Below are 19,613 nucleotides of genomic sequence, written 5' to 3' on the forward strand. Positions count from 1 at the left end.
AGCTGGAGAGCTGCCTCCGCCTTCCACACAGTTTCCCCTCGACTGCCCAGTACTGGAAGACGGAGATGCGAGAACTGGTCGAGAAGGCAATCAGTAACCAGGCCCGTAGAGAAAGAGGTGCCCTCTTTTGGCAGAAGGGAGTCATTTCTCTTGCTTTGATCGTAGGGGCACGGATATCGTCAGCTGCAGATTAGATTTTTCCTCCCGGTCCCCGTCAGAGGCCCCGTTACGCTGCGCGGCACAGCGCTCCTCCGCCCCACGGCCCGGGGCTGGGCAGAGGACGGGGCGGACGGCAGCCCCCCCGCGGGCGGGAAGGCCGCGGGCGCCGAGGTGGGCAGCCCCCCGCCCCTCTGAGGGGTGGAGGCCGGGGGCGGCCGCCCTCCGCCGGCCCGACCTGCCAGGTGCCGGCCCGACCTGCCAGGTGCCGGCCCGGCCCGGCCCGGCCGAGCCCTGCCCGGGGCAGCGGGGCGACCCTCAGGGGGCGGCGGCCCCGCCTCTGCTGAGGGGAGCTTCCCTCAGGGGCCGGGCCGGGCCCGGCCCGGTGCGCGGCTCCCCGGTGGCCGTGGCGCCGGCGGCCCGGGGTCGAGGGCGGCCGCGTCCCGCCGAGCGGCGGGGGAGGGCGGCGGGGCGAGCTGCCGGCGAGGCGAGCTGCCGCCGGTCCCGCCTCGCCCCCCACTCCCCCTCCCGGCGGGCAGGAGGCGCCTGGCGGTGCCTGTCCCCGCGCCCCGCTCCGACGTGCTCGGGGCGGGGGAAGGAAGGGGATATGAAACCGGCGGAGACGGCAGCCCGGCGCGGGGCCGGGGCGCGGCGGGGCTGAGGGGTCCCTGCGGGACGGGCCGGGACGGGCCGGGCGGGTCCCTCGCCCGCGGGATGCGCCGCAGCCCGGAGCCCGTCCGCCGCGGGGCCGTGCCGGGCGCGGCGGGGCAGCGCCCTGCCCCCGGGGCGGAGGTGCCGGCCGGCTCCCGGGAGGAGAGCCGCTCGCCGCCGCCGGGCTCCGCGGCGCCCTGAGCTCTGCGGCCGCGGCCCCGCGCACGCCCGGCGGGCGGCGCCGGGATGCCCGGCGGCGGCGGCGGCGGCGGCGGCGGCGGCGGCGGCGGCGGCGGGAGGGCCCCGACGTAGCGTGGCGGCGCGGCAGCCCGGTCCCGCGGGGCGGAGGATGGCGTGTCGCGGCGGCTGCTGCTCCAGCGCGGGTCGCCTGAACGCGGACAACGCGCGGTTCCTCCTGCTGGCGGTGCTGATCGTGCTGTACATGCTGTGCGGAGCCGCCGTCTTCTCGGCCATCGAGCTGCCCACGGAGCGGGAGGCCAAGGAGCGCTGGGAGGAGCGGCTGGAGAACTTCACCCGCCGCCACAACCTCAGCCGCGCCGAGCTCCGGCACTTCCTCCGGGAGTACGAGGAGGCCAGCGTGGCCGGCATCCGCGTCGATGACATCCGGCCCCGGTGGGATTTCACCGGCGCTTTCTACTTCGTGGGCACCGTCGTTTCCACTATCGGTGAGCGGCGGGACCCGCCGGCGGCGGCGGAGGGACGGGCGGGGGACGGGGCGGCGGCGGCGGCGGCGGCGGCGGGGCGAGGGCGAGGGCGGCCGGAGGCGCGCAGCCCCCTCTGTGCTCGCCCGGCTGCGCGGGCTCGGCGCGGGCTTCGTGCCGGTGCCGGGCACGGTCCCGTCTCCTCGCCGCTCTTTTTTTCCTCCCTCCTCCTGTCAGAGAGGCGCTGCCGCGGGAAGCGCCACGCCTGCGGAGCGCGCTCTCCCCTCCCTGCAGCGCCCCAGAAGCCTTCGGAAGCCCGAGCCAGCCCCGCAGCCCGGCCGGCTGCTCGCTCCGCGGGCGCCGTGCTCGGGGCGGGCAGGGCACCGGCCGCCAGAGTTTTCCCCGCGCGTCGCGCTTGCCTGCGCGGGGGAACCTGGCCTCGGCGTGCGGTGGCAGACGCTGTGAGGGAACAGTCGCACCCAAAGGCGACAGCTCTGAACGACCGCTGTATGCCTTTACAGTCTGGGAAGTCTTTGTAGCAGGTCTTAGATCTGGAGGTAGGTGGCTTCGTAGGCTGCAAGCTCAGAAGGGGACCTTTCTGAGGATCCAGGTCTGGTCTTAGCAAGAACCATAAAACAGATTTTGTAGCGTCCAGCTGCGAAGGGTACAGCTTGGGAAGGCTGGGTTTCAAACAGCTCGGCTTTTTGCTCTTCTGGCTCTCGGAGGCAGAACCGACGAGTCGGTGGGCGCTGCTTATTTCGTTTGTGAATAAACCCAAGTTTATTTAGGTTGAGGGAGCCTTCGGGGAAGGTGATATTGAATAGAAATTCCGAGGGGGCTGACGAGAGTACGTTAAGATGAACAGGGACAGCACCAGGAACTGACATAAGCACCCCCGGGACCCCATGGGCGTCCACAGAAAAAGGCTTCATTCAGGCGGCTGCGGACAGCTAAAAGCCCCGGAGAAACTGAGCTTGCTTTAGTTAAGGACAGGCAATCTTGTGCGTATTTAGCACTGTGATAAATGGGATCACTGAATCTTAGTCACGGTATCTGCAGTTCCCATCAGTCTCCCTCCACGTGTGAAACGCACGCTGAGGAATGATTGTTCAATTACCAACAGCAAATCTTCAGTAAATCTCCATTAACACTTGTTCCCTGAAGAGGAGTTTTGAGATGCCTTGCTTTACGTGGGACATGTGAGAGTTTGTGCTGTCCTGCAGTTTGTAGAATACCTGACATTTCCCAGTGGTTCTGCTCAACCTCTCCCTAGCACAGAGTTTCTTAGGCCTGGAGTTAATTTTGTTGTGAAAGATGTCATCGGGATGGTTTTGTATTTCCTCAGGGCATCAAGATTTGAGTGTTTTGTGTCCTTACACCTTAAGTCTGTAAGACCCAAGAACTAGGCTTAGATGTTCTGCTGAACTGGTAATGTAAAGCATTCTCCTGCAGGCTCTGCAACCACATGCTTATTTTTGTCAACCATATTGGGGTCCTAACAACAGATTTTGGTTTACACATCTCCTATCAATATTTTTGCTCTCTTCTCAGCCCTTCCCAAATGGTCCACGTCTTCCTTCATGCCCCAGTATGTTGTCCAGAATTAATATATTACTCCAGCTGCAACCTTGCTAGTTCCGAGGAAAGTGGAAGGATTATTTCATGCTTTTTTCAGTCTATCCTTCTGGTGGCTATATACATTTCTACAGCTAAATAAAATTTGGTGCTTTCAGTTAAAAGCACTTTTCCAGGAGCAGGTGCTTTTATGGCATGTTTCTAATATCAGCTAACCTTTTACACTCAGTACTATGTGCTGGTATAGAAGCTTTTGATTTAGCAGGTAAATTGTTGTAAAAGCAATCATCTTTTATTTCTTTTGCACTTTATATTATTTTTTTTTTCTCTTTTGCATAGTGGAAATTATTTTGCTGCTACACCAGAGTAAATTTATTTCTTCTGCAGTAAATAAGGCAAACTTAGCCACTTTGATATACTGCTAAAGCATCACTCAAACATTACCTGTAGCACCAGCTACTTCCAGTACTTTAGCTAGAAAGAAATACCATCATGTATTTTTGGCTTTCAGAGGAAAGAAGAGTTTTGCAGTATCTAAGGGAATAATACTGTCTTTTTTAATTAAGAGTCACACAAAATGTTTGTCACATAGGTATCGGAGGATGATACCAGCGCATCTAGTCAAGAGGTCAAAACTAAATATAACTAGCCTATTTTCATTTGTCAAGAAAATACAAAGCTAAACAGAGCTGAACTAATAAAAAATAAATAATTTGTCTTTTCTCAGTTTAGTGATGTAGAATTTGTTCCATAAAAGGGTGCATTCCTATTAGCGCTCAGCCTGTAACTCCTATATTCTGGTGTGTCTTTTGCTTAGTGTGTTCCAGCACTAAGGTTACCTATACAGTAAGCGGAAACATTAGAAATGTAAGAAGGTAACCACAAATACCTGCCTAGACTAGCCAGCAGGTGACCCCAAGGAGGAAGGTGGGGTCAAAGCCTCTCCATCCCATGAAGGCAGGTGCCTAACTAACCCACAGGGAGGAGCCCACATGTGTGTAGCGGGCTCCTCCATAAGCCCACTCTGGTTTCCAATCAGCCCTTTGTCACATAATGTAGCATCCCTTTTGCCTAGAAATTGGGTGGTAGTAGTACTGTCTCAGGATGTGAGAGACCAAAACAACTTCTTTCTCAGCAAGGACTTGAAGCAACATCCCAGTATCTCAGCAGAGTGCCCTGACCACTGGTCTAGAGAATAATGTCAAGCCAGGACTCTCAGTGTTTTCTGTTGAAACTCTTCCACTTTGCACAGGCTAATAAAATATCCTGCAGACCAGAAAGTAAAATGTGGTCTAAGTCACCATTTGCACTTCAGTGAATCTTTATGTGGTTTATACAGGGGGGGTACAGCGTTTAGCGGGCTCTGGGTGTTCAGCAGCATTAGACTGTAAGGGTTGCAATCGTCAGCAGGCACTCTGACGTCTAAGGACCTCTGTGGTACCTTAGGACAACAGTGCCTCCAAGAGGTAGGGAACTGCTGCCCATGTTATTTTGAAGATCTGCGCATTGGATCACTGCTTATCTTTTGTGACAGACACCTGGGCACCCCCAGTTCCACTGGAAATAGGTGGACACTACTGCCCTTGAGCAATACAGAGAGTTAGCATACTGGGATATTTGCAGCATCTAGATCCTCCTCTGCTCTTTGAAACCATTGGAAAAAAACTGTTATTGACTTCAGTTGCATCAAACGAAGAATTTATCAATGTATCAAGACACCCTTATCTCATGTACAGCTGTTTTTCTTTGAATAACTTAAGAAAATTGAAAGGGCTTTGTTTCCTTTTTCTTTTTTAGAAAAACACCTGTGCCCACCCCAGCCTGTATTATGATCTTGAGTTAAACCTGTTTATTTTCACTGTAAATGGAATAAAATGTATTTTGTCATAAAGGAGTAGCCTGAAGCAACTCCTCAAACTGACGTATGATATGGCTGCCCTTTTCACAGGCTGGTGGAGGTTGGAGGGGATCTCTGGAGATCATCTAGTCCAACCCCTGCACTCCAAGCAGGTTCAGCTACAGCTGGCTGCTCAGGGCTGCGTCCTGTCAGGGTTTGGAAGTCTCCGTGGATGGAGACTCCATAAGCCCGAGGCAATCTGTGCCAGTGTTTGACCACCCTCACAGTAAAATAAGGTTTTTATCTCTTGTTCAAATGGAAGTTCCTGTATTTCAATTCGTGCCCGTTGTCTCTTGTCTTTTCTGTGTGAACTGTTTAAAAGCAGTGAGGCAAAGGAGGAAATTATACCATCTTCACAAAATGAGGTACATTTTCTGGAGAAATTGTCAAAATTTGCATCCTTCCTCTCTGCAAGAAGCTGCAGCATGTTGGGCTGGAAGCGTAAAGTCTTGGTGCGACGTAAGAAAAGAGATTTGTCCACCGATGCATCACCTGGGCCCAAGAGGAAGAATTTCCTGGAGCAAAGGGTGAGATTTTTACCATAGAGAGTGATGAGCAACAACACGGCATATCGTACAGAACGGGTAGAAGGAGTCACATGCTAGAAGCAGCCTAGAGAGGGTTGCTGATGGGAGCGTCATTTACTAATGGAGAAATCTGCATGGGGTGAGACAGCCGCACTGTCCATGTTACAGCAGTCTGTCGTGGAGTGAAGGAGGGAGTGCTCATCAATGTCAGAGAAACTGCCTGTTTCCTCATTTGCACCTGCGTAAGTGCAGTACCTACTATTGAGTGGAATTACAGCAGTGCAAAACAAGAAGTGCATGTGGGATAATGCCCAGCAAACCACCAAGGTCATTAAAACCGGAGAGCTGGGCTACTGCTTGTAGCCTTGAGATCACCCTGTCTTTACCATATGTAGAGTGAACAAAGGGTGGCAACTGCACCAAATGCTCCACCTGGGGCCAAAGGCCAAGCTTACTCCTGGTGTCACAGAGGCCAAAGGATGTGCCATCACCTAACCATACCATGCCTGAACTATTTGAACTTGTACAGTACAACAAGGTGCGTTTTCTCCTAGCTAACGTTTTTCTCCTTTAAATACTGTTCGTGCAAGCAGCCCTAATAATTCAAAACAACCTGCTTTAGCCACTGAGCCATAACCAGCATCCCGTAATCCCAGGTGGGACAATGAGATAAGCTCACAGGAACTAGTGTTTTGCTATTCATAGATTCACTCAGTTTCTGGATTTTTCTAATCATAGGTTCTGGTCTTCTCTTTCTTCTTGGTGAGCCAACACTTCAAGAAAGTTGTGCGTATGCGGCAAGTGTGTTCTACCATTTAGAGGAAAGCAATACAAGTCAGTGCTTTTAGTTATGCTCCTAGCTGTGCCCCTTATTCATTAATAAAGTGTAAGTTCCATATCTCTGCTTCACTTTATCCAGCCCAACAGCAAGAATAGAACCATTCTTTGCCTCAGAGAGGCTAAGCTCATTTTTGTGCCCATAAAATGTACTGTCTTTCTTGTCCCTGAACGTCAGTTGCCTAAACATGAACTCCAGAAAACACCATCAAGACCCTGAATCCTGTCCGGAATGCAACCCCTTATACATTTTATTTTAAAGAGATCCCTCTTTTCCTTAAAAAGAGTGGCATGCAGCTGTTGAATAAAAGCATAGTGATTAAAGTTCTGCCACAAGAAGGGGAGTTTGGGTTTTGGTTCCCTGCTTTGAACACAGCTCTCACATTCTGGCTATTCTTGGTGAAGGCTTCATTTAGTAGAGGGTGATGTGTACATAATTTTCAGTTTTATGGATCCTTTACTGATTCCAAGATGCTTTTCACCAAGGGTGCTGTCAGTGATGGAGATAATCCTATGAAGAACTCCTTGTTCAGCATGGGAGCTGTTTCAGATGATACCCTTCTGAGGTACCTACCTTCACCCTGGTACGACGTACAGAACCAGAGCATGCAAGGACCAGATTACATCCCTGGAGCCACTAAGCCTCTGGGTCCTTTCCTGAATATAAAGTACTTTTTGTCATCTTGCCATACTCATCAGCAGGAGTGCAAAGATTGCACCAGGCTGTTCAGATTCTCTTTCAGATAAACAATTAAAACCAAAATATTTAGTTCCAACAAGCTCTGTTGAAGGTAACATATTGATGGTTTCCCTGCTTTCTTCTATTGTAGAGTGACCGGAGGGATACGAATACCCCAGATATCAATGCAGGTCATGACTGCTTCAGTTAGTGTGACACCCATTCTCTCTTTCCCTTTCAGTCTACCACATCCTGTGGTCTCTGACTTGACAAGTGTATTCTGAGAAGGTGGAATACAGGTTACTGCCTATCATGTCTACTGTCCTTTCCCTTTTGGCATACTTTAAAAATGATACTTAGTTTCCACCATAACAAAATATTCAAAGATCTCATAGTGCAGAATAGTAGGAATTCTGATGAGCAGAAATAGTGTACAAAAAACAACTTCATAAAAATGTCATTGCAGTAATTAATGTATCAACAACTGTATGGTGATAATTTAAAAGTCAAAAGTGCATCTGGCTGAGTAAGTAACGCTGAACAAGGAGATGATATTTAGAAAGGAAGATTTTGCTTTGAAATATTTCACAGATACAAAGAAACAAAGAAGAAGAAACAAAATGAAAAAAAAATTGCTACACTGGTTGCTTTGGAGGCTGTGTTTTCAGGAGGTATTGAAACAGTCCTGCTGGCCTTCGTTGTGTAAACAGAACAGAACAGGGTTTACTTTTTTTTTCCAAATACTGTAGCATTTACATTAAGAGAACTGCAAAGAGGGTTTTAATTAAAGATAAAAAATATCTCACTCAGTAAATGTCTTAAAAGTGGAGCTACAAAAGAAAGAGGAACAACAAGGCTTGCCCTGTGCCAACAAGAGGAAACAGCAGCCAGAAACGATGAAAGCAGAGGCAGCAAAGAACAAGGTTTGTGTGACATGCAGGGAGCTGGCAGAGTGGGAAAAAAAAAGGGGGGGGGGGGGGGCGGAAGAATGTTTCCTCTCTCATTTTTGTACTTTGAGAAGAAAGTTTTGTCTAGAGTATATACTCTTTAATTAATTATAGGTCATCTTTAAAAATGCGTTGTAATACTCCTGCATTGATAGCCCTGAGAGCCTAAAAGACATGTGTGCTCTGAGAGTGAGGATGGGATTGATTCCCTTCCCTTGGGCTTGGGAGGGTGCTTCAGGAAAGGCATCTCTAGAGCAAGAGGCTCTTCACTTTTCATTCCTGTCCTTCACCTCTGTCGCCCTGCCCTGCCCCGCCGTCCCGTCCCCCCCCCCCCCGCCCTGCCCCATGTTCCGTGTTTGCCAATAAGGGGTGCTTAGGCTGATGCTTTAGGGACGTCGCAGGTAAACTGAGGCCATTTACTTACTTTACAGAGGTAACCAAGTGGCTGTCAACTCGCTTAACTTGTAATTGCTACCAGCCTAGGACTGCATCTGTTAATAAATTAGGACTTTCCCCACCTTTGAAAGACTTACATGCTCATGTGAATGGATCACTATAACTTACTGAAAGCTTTCTCTAATTTATGACAGATCTGTATAAAGCAAAGATGCAGGAAAAAATGTAAAAGGAGAACAGCAGTTATAATGACAGGATGGCCACCAGTCTCTGCTATACGCAGAGCAAAATAGAAATCTTCAAACAAAGCAAACCATGTAATAGAAAGGAAGTATAAAATTAAATAAACCTGGAAATGTTTTTACAAGCAAGATCTAAAAAAGGTACAGGCGTGATAGCCTAGCATCTTCTCTCCTGGATACGGGTTAAAACACAAGGTTAAACCACATGGTTGTAACTCACAAGCTAACAGGAAAGGCCAGGTCAGTTCTTCTGTGTAAATTTTCTTACTTCTATTAGTGCCAGAGTCTTCAAGTGATCTTCAAGTCATCCAATTTTACAGAAGATATCTAAAATAGGTCAGAGGAATTAGTATGTCATAAGGTGTCTGTTCCTCTCCCCTCACTGGAAAAAAACACCTGAGGTGCCAAGTCCAAAGGTAGATATTTATTCTATTGGTGTTGAAATTTAGGTGAAATAAATCCCACCCTAGCAATCTAAAGATGGGCACCTAGGCAGTAGCAGAACCAAATCGGCATGCCACTGTTGATAACACTGACTATAGCTTCTCTGCCCTAGGTTCTCTCTCTCTCTTAAACGAGATCAGTAAGTAGTTAAAACCACTCTGAAGTCTGTAGAGAAAATAATTTTATCAGTTACACCTTCTCAAGAAGATTGGGATTAGTTTTTTTGTGAGGAGCTGGCAACATTCTCCAGGGCATGACTTAATCATAATAGGGGATTTATCTATTTACAGGTGTATCTTCTGGGACATGAGCACAAGTTCTCTGGCAAGTTTTTGAAACATAGAAGCAACTTAGGAGGAGACCTTTCTGGATTTGACTCTAGCCTAGTTTCAATGGAAGTGCAGAAGGCAACTTCTCTGACCCCAGAGTGGCAGAGTTCATTATTCTTTAGTGGAGAGGGAGGAAGGAACAGAAAACCAGGAGATTTCAAGGGCAAAACTTTTAATAAACTCGGAGATCTGCAGTGTGCCATCGTAGAGGAACCAAAACTAAAGAAAAAAATGAGTTAAGGCAGGCTAGCAGTTTCTCAGACAAAAGGTATGAATGAAGCTGGCTCAGGTGATCCAAGTGTAGAAGGAGCACAGGAACTATAATAAAAGACCAAAATGTCTGAATTTTAAGTTGGTTATTGATTTCAGTCACAAGAAGGAAGCATATAGAAAATGGATAGGAAATAAGATCAATGAAGACAAATAAAAGGAATAATATGGAAATACAGGAACAAAATAAAAAGTCCAGCCTCTCAAAACACGGTCCTATTAGCGAGGGGTATCAAGGGTGATGTGAACTCATTCATCAGCACAATATTGATGAGAAAGACTAAGAAAAATATTGGTCTGCTGTATAGAAAAGAGGAAGCACTCTCAACAAATGATTCCAAGAAGGCTGAAACATTTAATGCCTTTTTCTGCATCAGTCTCCTGAAAAGGTCAACTCTGCACTGATGTGTGGTACAATTAACACTTGTGATAAAGGAGAAAGTAAAAGAACAGATTAGAATTGCTAAATCTGTCAGATCTTTTCAAATTATTTAAGCCAACTCAAGTGCATTCTAGAATATTCAAAGAAATTACTAAAGCAATAAGGAGCCTTTTGGCAACTCATGGAAGGGGCTGAAATTCCAGGCAACATACAATGGCAAACATTTTGCTGGTCTTTAAAAAAGGGATGATAACAGGAAGGAATTAAAAAAGAAAGTTATATCCCAAACAACTTAACCTTAATTCACTGAAAATTGCTTGAATGGGTAATCAGATCAACTATTTGTAAACATCAAAATGGAAACAAGAAGTCAAGTAATATTCAACATGAAATTACCAAAAGTGAATCCTGTCAAATTTAGTCTATTCTGTTGCATGACAAGGTAACTAGCCCTGTGGATAAGAAATAAGCATCAGATATTTTGACTTCAGCATGACTTTTGACATTGCCTCACATTTGATAAGCAACCTGAGGAAAGTGGTTGTGATGAATTAGCAATGGGACCAGCTAGAAATTTTATTCATTGACCAGTTTTCACTGGATCACTGTCAGAATAGAAGGATGTCTCAAATGGGGTTCTGCAGGGGCCTGCTGTCTGTCTCTGGTACAGAACTGTTGCTATGCCTTTGTAAAAAAAAATTTTTAAAATCACATTGAAATGTATGAGGAAGATTGCAGTGCAAATTTCCACTATATGCTGTAATGGGAAGCATTGTCTGGAATACATTTTTCAGATTTGTGCTGCTTCACTTCTAGAAACAGGGTCTAGAAGGAAATGATTGGTATCATCAGACATCTAGAAAACAGGACTTAAGCAAAAACTTGAAGAAATCAAGGAACTTGCACAGCTGGAAGAAGGGAATTAGTGAGGGAGAACATTATGTATGAAAATACGATGCAGGAAGGACTGAACACTCTTAAGTGCATGGCAGCTCGGACATAGGTTAATGGGCTTAAATGGCAACAAAGAAGATTCAGGTTATACATGAGAAAAAGCTTCCTAACACTAAGTAAAGTGAAGCAGTTGTGCAGTCTCCCTAGGAATGCCATAGAGGCTTCATCACCAGAGAGAGTCCTTTATACCCAGGTTAACCAGACAACCCACAAGAATGACTCTGGAATGTTTAATTCCATCACTGGGGAGTGAATGGATGACATGACCTTTTAATGCCTCTGCCAGAGCTTTTTTCCCTAGGTTCTATGATGGTATGTATTCATTATCCCTGTTACCCTAAAAAAAAAAAAAAAAAAAAAAAAAAAAAAAAAAAAAAAAAAAAAAAAAAAAGGCAAGGTGTTTGGCACACTGTATGTAGAATCCTGTTCTTTGGTAATTTTTCACTTGTATTTTTAGAATGCAGACAAAAAGAATTAAATTTACATGGAACTTCATAGATTTATTTTTTTTAAACCTTCAGGAAATCAAAGCAACTTTTTAATATTAGGATGAAGCAGGCTTTGACATGCACAATTATGTTACCCTGCTTAGTATACATCTCAAATTACATAAACTTTAAAAAAGCCTAAAATAGAACTGATCATGGACTGAGAAGCACTTAATTAAAGGAGTGAAATCGGATATAACAATATCTTTACTGCTGCTGGAATGGAAAAGGATTCATCAAAAGCCAGCTGAAAATAAACAGATCTTTACTTTGAAGAACTTGGTCCTGTAAGGAGCTAAGACTTTGCTGGAAGTCTCTATTTTGGCAGCTGTAATTAATTGTACCTCCTTCTGCTATTGTTACATATACTGATATGACTTGGAGACAAAGAGCACAAGGAAAGTACTGTTATCCGTATTCAGCAGATGGAGAATGAAGACAATGAAATTCCATTTAAACAGAGCAGTGGATATTCTCCACTGTGCCTTCCACTGCTCCCTTCATCTCCCACTTGTTGAAAAGAGACACCTAGCAAAATAAACCATTGCTCACTTTGGGGCTCTACACTTGTGTTGCTTTCCTGCAGAAACCAGGGGATGGGGGGAAATAAAGGGAGGAAGGGTGGCTGGGCATACCCGGACCTTGCCTTCACGTATGGGTGGGACATGGCTGAGGCCACCGTTGTGGGATCCCACTTTTCAAACACAAACAGGTAGTAAGTCTTAGATATCTGAAATTGCTGGAAGGCCTAAATGATTTGAATGGCCAAATCCTATATTCAGGAGTGATTTAACGCAATTAAACTTTCTAAAAGTCCACATACTCCCAAGCCAAGGCATTTTTTTGCAGAAAACACTGCTGGAAATGGAACATAGTCCTTCAGGTGACATGCAGCAGGGACCTTTGTAGGAGGTCCAAAGGAAATGTTGCAAGTTTGTTCCATGAGCACTGGAAGGAACATGGCAGGCAGCACTGGACTGGCCAGCCTCCATCCCCAAGCCATTTACACTGCAGCCCTTTGCAGAAAGGCGAAGCAGATCAGGAAACGCGCCATGCTCACGGCTGCTTTTGCAGCCCCCTGGCAAAGACGGAGCATAGAAACACCAGGCCAAGGAAAGCTCTGGTAGTGTTGGCTTTCTCCAGATGGGCAAGTGGAGAATGGGTCCATTCTGCAGGCGGACCACTCTCCAGCTTACCTTGTGAAAAGATCTCCCTGCTAGAATTCTACTAATTCTGCCTAATACTTACTTCTAAGGCATCTGTAATTTTCCAAGCCAGAAGTTTCCTGAGGAGCATGCTGCAGGCTGAGCTGGAGATTAATTCTATGTATTGGAGCACTCAGCAAATGAGGGTTTTCTGACTGGAGTGGTGACACACGCAGTACTAAGTTTTCCTATTTCCTGGAGGGAAGATTACTTTTTTAATTGAGAGCAAAAGCCTAATCAGGGCTGAGAACATTAGATATGCCATGAAGTAGGATAAGTTGGATGGAGAAAAGAAAAACACTAATTTAAACAAATTACTTGCTGGTTATGGGAGCAGTCTTAATTTGTCGAGTGGATGAATTCTAGGAATAAAGAGTGTCTAGGTATACCAAATAGTGAGATTGTTAAAAAAAAAATGAGAGACTATATTGACTTAAGTGATTAAAAACTAGTAAGTTCAAATAATGATTTATATTACAGTTATTAATATAAAATAATTATTTTTACTTGGATTAGCCCACATATAAAAAGAATGAGAAAGTTGTGCTAATTAAATCATAAATTCTGGGAGGAAGGGTTACAAACTTAAATCCCAGTATTATCTGACTGTCTTAACTGAATTTGAGAATAGTTTAGTCAAGATATAAAATACTGAAAATAAAGGCTTTGATTACTATTTATGTTTACTCATATGGATAGTACTGTTTATTCAGTGGAATTATTTCAGCTGTTAAAGTGAATCCTTTCTTCAAGTGATTGATGCACCAGCAGTTAATATATTAAAGCGTTTTCAGCGCAGTAAGAAATACTTCAAAACAGAATTGTTTCAATATTAAAAATGAAAAAATTACTTCTATATATGAATAGTAGTCTTTGAAATACTATTATATAATTTAGATTGCCAGGAAAAATATTTAGGATTATAACATTGGGATTTTTATAGCATTCATGTGGCTTAAGTGTTCCATTGATTTCACACTGCCATCCCTGAAGGAAGAATATAGCTTGTGGAAGTGTTCCAGTCTTCTTGACTTGTGAAAATTGAATGTATCAGAAGGTGCTGTTGATTACAAATATAGCCCAGGCTTTTTGCAACCTCAGACCAATTTTGAGTTTGAGGTCGTTTTGTTCTCATAGTAAGAATGTTAATAAGACCCCAAATGTGATTTTATTCACACTGAAGAAATGATGGCTATTTTAACAGTGACACTTTTTAATAGAAAGCAGTTCTGCTGAAAATCTGATAGTCTTCAGCTATTAGAAAACTAAAGAAGTGGAAAATATATTTTGCTTCAGTCTAGAACTGTAACATTGTAAAAAAGCAAAACAAGTAGCAAAACATTGAATTTAAATGTACCAAAGATGCAGACTAAAAAAAGTTTTCTATTTTAAGCATGTATTTGCATCCATTGTGTACTCTTCTGCAACACTCTTTTGCAGTGATGAGTCAGAACTTCACAGCAACAGCTGTCCAGCCTTCTTGCTAAAACAGACTCTTCCTTGTGTACATCTGTACTTGTGATTCTCTTATTCATGCCAGCAATGTCGATGTAGCCTGTACAGACAGCTGAGCTTTGCTGATTCTGTCTGGTGGAGGATAATGCTCTGGTGGAGGCATGATATCAATTCCGTGTTCTTACACACACACACACATAAAGTTACTTATATAGTCAAGCTCAAAAGTCTTAAAGCTAGTTAGAGCAAAACCCACATGTTCCGTGAATTGCTTTGAAAATAAGCAGATGTTATAGTCCAGTTAGAAGCCGAAATTGATTTTTTTCTGAAGCTATTTCTATAAAAATATAAATAGGATAGTACTGTTAGGTTAGAACCTTCACTTTAAATGCAACTTTTCTTTCATATTGCAGAATAATTCTTTTTTTTTATTCCTCCCTTTTGTATTCCCCCCTATATCACATCTCTTTTCCATTCCGTGTATGCTGTGCACTGGCGCTGTGGTACTGTTTGTTGTAAGAAAAATCGTATTTTGCAATGGCCAGTTTCTCTCTTTATCTAAGTAGGAGGTAATTTTGTTATACAGGCTGGCCTTCGTCCTTTCATCTTTTAAGTATAATGCTTTAAATAGGAATTTTCATCTGCCCAAAGAACTGGAGTCTGTATCATCCATCTCAGGCTGCAATATTCCTAGTTCATCGAGCAAGCAGGTGCAAGCTTGGTTTGTGGCTTAATGAGACAGATTGTCCTACATGCTCCAGGGAGCAGTACTGGTCATTCCCGCCTCTGAAGCGCTACCTCACCACAAATTCAAACATCATTGTACTGAAAGAGACACTGCCTTCCAGGTGAGCTGTAAACCAAAGCCCCTTGATGTTAGAATTGTTGTGGCACCCTCTGTAATAGTAAGACTTTAGCCTTGCCCATATTTTAATTTGGAAGCTCCTGGTATGGGCACATAAAAGGAATTCTCACCACTTTTTCAGCTGGACACTGTATTCTGCTGTTCTCTGATACCTTATGGGGTTTTGTTTGCTGTTACATTACAGCCTTGTTTCATGGCAGGACTGCTATACTTCAGTGCCAGTGACAAGACACCCCTATATAATCTTAAAAAAATCATTTTGGAAGGAAATGTGTTTCAGAAGTTACTAGTATCGATGTACTGCAAAGAAATAAAACATTTACTCTTGCGTGCCCTCATTTACCCTTGAGGGCCATTAGTGACAATTTCAAGGTTCCCCACATCTGTTCCTTCTAATTTCTTGGTCTGGAATCTGAAAATGCAGAGGAAGAGGAGGTAGCATGTAACAGGCTTGTCATAACTAGGTACTATATATTTTGTAATTTATGCAGTGAGAGCTGGGTTACTGCTTTGCAAATTGTGCTTTTATAAGGAGAAATGCTCCTGTTAGCAATGTTTTTTCTCTGTCACTCCCCCAGAATGAATTATCTCCTGCTTCAAGAGCTGATGCAGGAGGGTACTGGAAAAAGAAATTAATTGGATGAGGTTTTATTGCAGAAACTTTGGAACTGTTTTCCTGATGTGTTTAAAGTTGAGCATGTAAATAACAAGGTGGGTGAGTCTGCAATCAGTTTAAAAGCCATCTTTCACAGCGTACTTCTATACAGATTGTAAAGTGTTTTGCTACTCAAATCAAGGACAAAATACCATTTTTTGAAATAACTTTTTATTTAGTCTACAAGTCTATGTCACATCTTGGAGAGCCTGTTGCACTGAAGGGCAGGTAATTTTAGGATTAATTTTTTATTTTGCCAGCATTCAAGGGGCTAAACTCAACACTTTACACAACCTGTCTGCAGAGCCTTCTCACCCTAAAGAAAACATTGGCATGACTCAAAATATACACAGAACAGATCTGCTTTGTTTACTAGGTGATTTTACAGTCATGTTTCAGAGCAGACTTGCACTTTAAAAATAAAATTTTGCTCCCATTGAATAAAATCCATAAAATACCATCCATTAGTACTAGGTTATGTATTTGCTCTCCTTTCCCATTACCTCTGAGGCTCATTAACCTAAATACCCCATCAGAAAAGAAGACGTAAATCCTACTTTTAATCTTCTGTCCATGCCCAAAGACAGAGCTGCAGTCAGCGGGGTATTACCACTCTTTTTAAAGCAGGTGCCTGGGCAGTGAGCAGGCAGAAATGAGGAGGAGGTAGCCAGTAGACATGATCAAGGCAACTGCAGAGAAAAAAGGACCTCCCTGTAAAGGGCCAGTGGGCAGGCAAGTGTTTTGGATGAGGATCACAGGCTTAGAGTCACCTGCTGAGCTTCAGCAGCAGCACAGCTACTCGTTACCCCTTGCTCAAACTGAAGTGATCCAGCTGTCTTTTAGTGCCACTGAATATTATCCAGGCTAAATGCCTTTGTCCCTCATTTGCACATATTCCAGATGTTTTGAAGAATACAAACACTTGCATTTCAACAATGAAGCTATGCTGCAAAATCTTTTGGCCTGCATGTTCCCGGAGTGCTTGCTTTAATGAGTCCTGAGATAGATTTTGTCCCTTACGCATGACATTTATGGCATCACACAGGTGCTTGTTCCTACAACATTTAATTTCTTCATTAAGGTCTCAGAGCTTGAAGCTTTGTTGTGAACTGGTGTATCTATAGTTCCTGAATAGGAAAGATTTTTAACATAATGAAAGGATCCATTCATTAATGGTGCCTGTCCATTTGTTTTACACAGGGAATGCCTATTTTTCTTCTCACCACTTCAGTGGGAAGCATTTTAATCACTTAGAGCATTTGTTGAAAATATAGTCGCTTGCAGTGGGTACGGTTGGCGTTTTCTTTTACCTGTGGCAAAGACTTACAATCTGCATAATCTCACCATAATTAAGAGCACAGAAGTTAAAACTTCATCTACATGGATGGATAGGCATGGGACCCATCCTATGACCATTGTAAGAATTTCCTGAACTAGGAACTAACATGAACTAGGAACCTAATTAGAATAAAAACGTTCTCTCTATATACATTGCTTCCCTCTGTCTCAGCTTCAGCCTGGAAGTCCTGCTCAGACCCTTCTCCTGTGCTGTCCCTGTGTGCTGGGAACCTTCCTAAGGATTTAAAAAATTATGCAGATTTCTGCACAATCCTTGCTGCAGAGATCTATATCACACTGCTATAGCTGCGCCATGAGTGCCCCTGACAGGACCTACCTTGGTGGCGGAAAATTCTCCTGAAGGATAAGGAGTCATGTTGCTCCGAAGCAGTCAGATTGGTATTTAAGCAGTCACCAAAGTTGATGAGGAAAGGGCACAACAAGTGTGTTAACTGTCACGGATTCTGCATACTTTGGGGACATCCTTTCTCAGAGTCTCCTATGCAATGCTAGCTGAAATTCAAAACTGCTCTGCTTTGTTGGGGTCCCCGGGATGATCCTTCTGCCATACAAATGCATGCACTCCCCCAGCTGCTCAGGAAAAAACTCCCTTGCAGTAGAGCAATGTCTCTGACTATCTGGGGTGTAACTCTGCCCATACTAGGGTAAATCAAGTGCTGGCTAGAATAAATGACTTAAAGTAGTGTTTCTTCATCTATGGGTTTTCTTGTTTCTTAGAGCAATGCATTATATCAGCAACACTTTCAGTTGCAAACAGATAATTTTTTCCATGACAGAATATGTTGCACAAGAAGGAAGTAATAGGGAGTAGCCCAAATCTAGCATGAAAATGAGCAGCTCAGAAGCATACAAAAATACCAGCTCAGTTTCCGATGTGTTTATTTGCTGCTAGAGCTGTGAGATACAACAGTCTCATACCTAGAATTGCCTCCCTGGCAGATTAAAGGGGGAGCATTGGCAAGTGTTTGCAATCCTGACAAAATCATGTCAAGTCCTGACATAATGAGTAATAATAAAAAAAAAAAAAAAAAAGGAAGCGTGAAACACATTGGAGTAGTAGTCTGAGATATCTTAGAGTTGACAGAGAATCAGCACCTGATCAGCATAGAGAAAAATCAAAGAGAGAAATATGGGTGAGAAGAAGCGCTGCTCTGACTTCTGTAAGCACTAACCAGCACTTGCTCCTAGTGCAGGCCAGCACGCCGAGGTACAGCTGTCTGCAGTGAGGAGGCTGCAGGGGTCAGAAGCCAGCTTTTGCCTTGCTGTTGTATTAGAAAGGTCAGGTGACTAAGCTGTAAGTTAAAATAGCTGTGGAAGAAAGGAATAAATGTAAAGGGCTATGAATTTACAGGAAAACAGTAAGTATCCACAGCAGGGGAGACTCGTGTGATTGGACTGAAACATTAAAATCACTTCATTTATTTACCTTTCATCTTAAATAGGGTCTTGGTTGCGAATGCAGTCCCCTTTTCTCCCCCTGTGCCGTTTTGACTGTTATCCTATTAACTGGAGCCATGCCCAAATTATGTAACTGGAAGAACTGAAGCCTCATGCCTTGATTGATGCCTGTGATTTGTGAGAAGGAAGATGCTCTCAGCAAAGCAGTATGTAGAAGTGTTTATCTAATACTGGCTGCTGTAAGAGTCTCCTGTAACCAGGGATGAGGGATCTGTCTTACTGCCCACAGTATCCGGCCCACTATTCCCCCACTGCCAGGGGATTATGCCTCTTATAGCTGAGGAAGGACTTGTTTTCAGCAAAAATATTTTCTTCCTCATTCTTCCATTCTGTTCTGCAAGCCTTATTTTCCATGTAATGTCTAGTGAGCCCTGGCCCTATATATTCTGCTGTAATGTCAAAATCATGGAGTGCAGATAACCAGCCACAAAGAGGTGGATATTAAGGGGGCAGTCACCTCCTGACTCCAGGTGTATTTCATTTTCTGACCTGGAATAATGAGTATTATGAGTATTCCTCTTTATGTGAGCTCTTGTAAATCTGAACATTTGGTCATCATTTTATCTACCCTTTAATGGTAAATTAGGCTGCAGGATATCTGTGACTTCATTTCTGCAGTGCTACTGCATAATTCAGAATTACAGACCAAGTTATAAAATGAAAATGGTTTCTTAGCAGAATTGTTTACAAAACAGATGCTCGACTTTATTCAAGAAAGGAGCTAGCTAGTAATTGGTGTTTGGCCCACTAAACCCTTGGACTCTGGAACTGTCCCAGGACACAGTGTTGGTGCTTAATTAGAGTGCTAGAAGACAGTTTGCAGTAGCAGCGTGTTCAAAGGAGTTAGGGGTAGCAGGTGACCTGATGGAGCTAGTTCAATCTCAAGATACCATTTGCATAGAGACTCAAAAAGTTTCTACAGATCATACAGAAAATGTTGTCTGCAAGAATACTTTTTTTCCTCCTTTTTCAAAGCAACATGGAGCAGCCAGATATGTAATGTCAGGGATTCTGCATGCTGCCAAGTGCACCAAGGACTCCACTTGGTGAATCTAAAAAGGAGAGTCGTTTTTGGAAAGTTTCTGTCACTGGGACAGTTGGAAACCTTTTCCTGGAATAAGGGTAGTTTCTCCCCATGCCAAAGGGACCTGAGGAAAACTGTGCGTCCAAGAGCCACCAG

The 19,613-nt window shown here is 44.4% G+C and overlaps 1 protein-coding gene across 1 annotated transcript in view; it reads left to right on the plus strand.

Moving 5' to 3' along the window:
* Window positions 1-1,107: 1,107 nt before the first annotated feature.
* The window catches only part of KCNK13 (potassium two pore domain channel subfamily K member 13), a 67,696-nt gene continuing 49,190 nt past the window's right edge, over window positions 1,108-19,613 (plus strand). Inside the window, exon 1 of the mRNA XM_049828893.1 lies at window positions 1,108-1,493. Coding sequence (XP_049684850.1) covers window positions 1,157-1,493 — 337 coding nt within the window. The 5' untranslated portion in view covers window positions 1,108-1,156. The remainder of the gene's footprint in view (window positions 1,494-19,613) is intronic.

Source organism: Accipiter gentilis, chromosome 25, assembly GCF_929443795.1.
Source record: "Accipiter gentilis chromosome 25, bAccGen1.1, whole genome shotgun sequence".
In the NCBI taxonomy this organism is placed as follows: Eukaryota; Metazoa; Chordata; class Aves; order Accipitriformes; family Accipitridae; genus Astur; species Astur gentilis.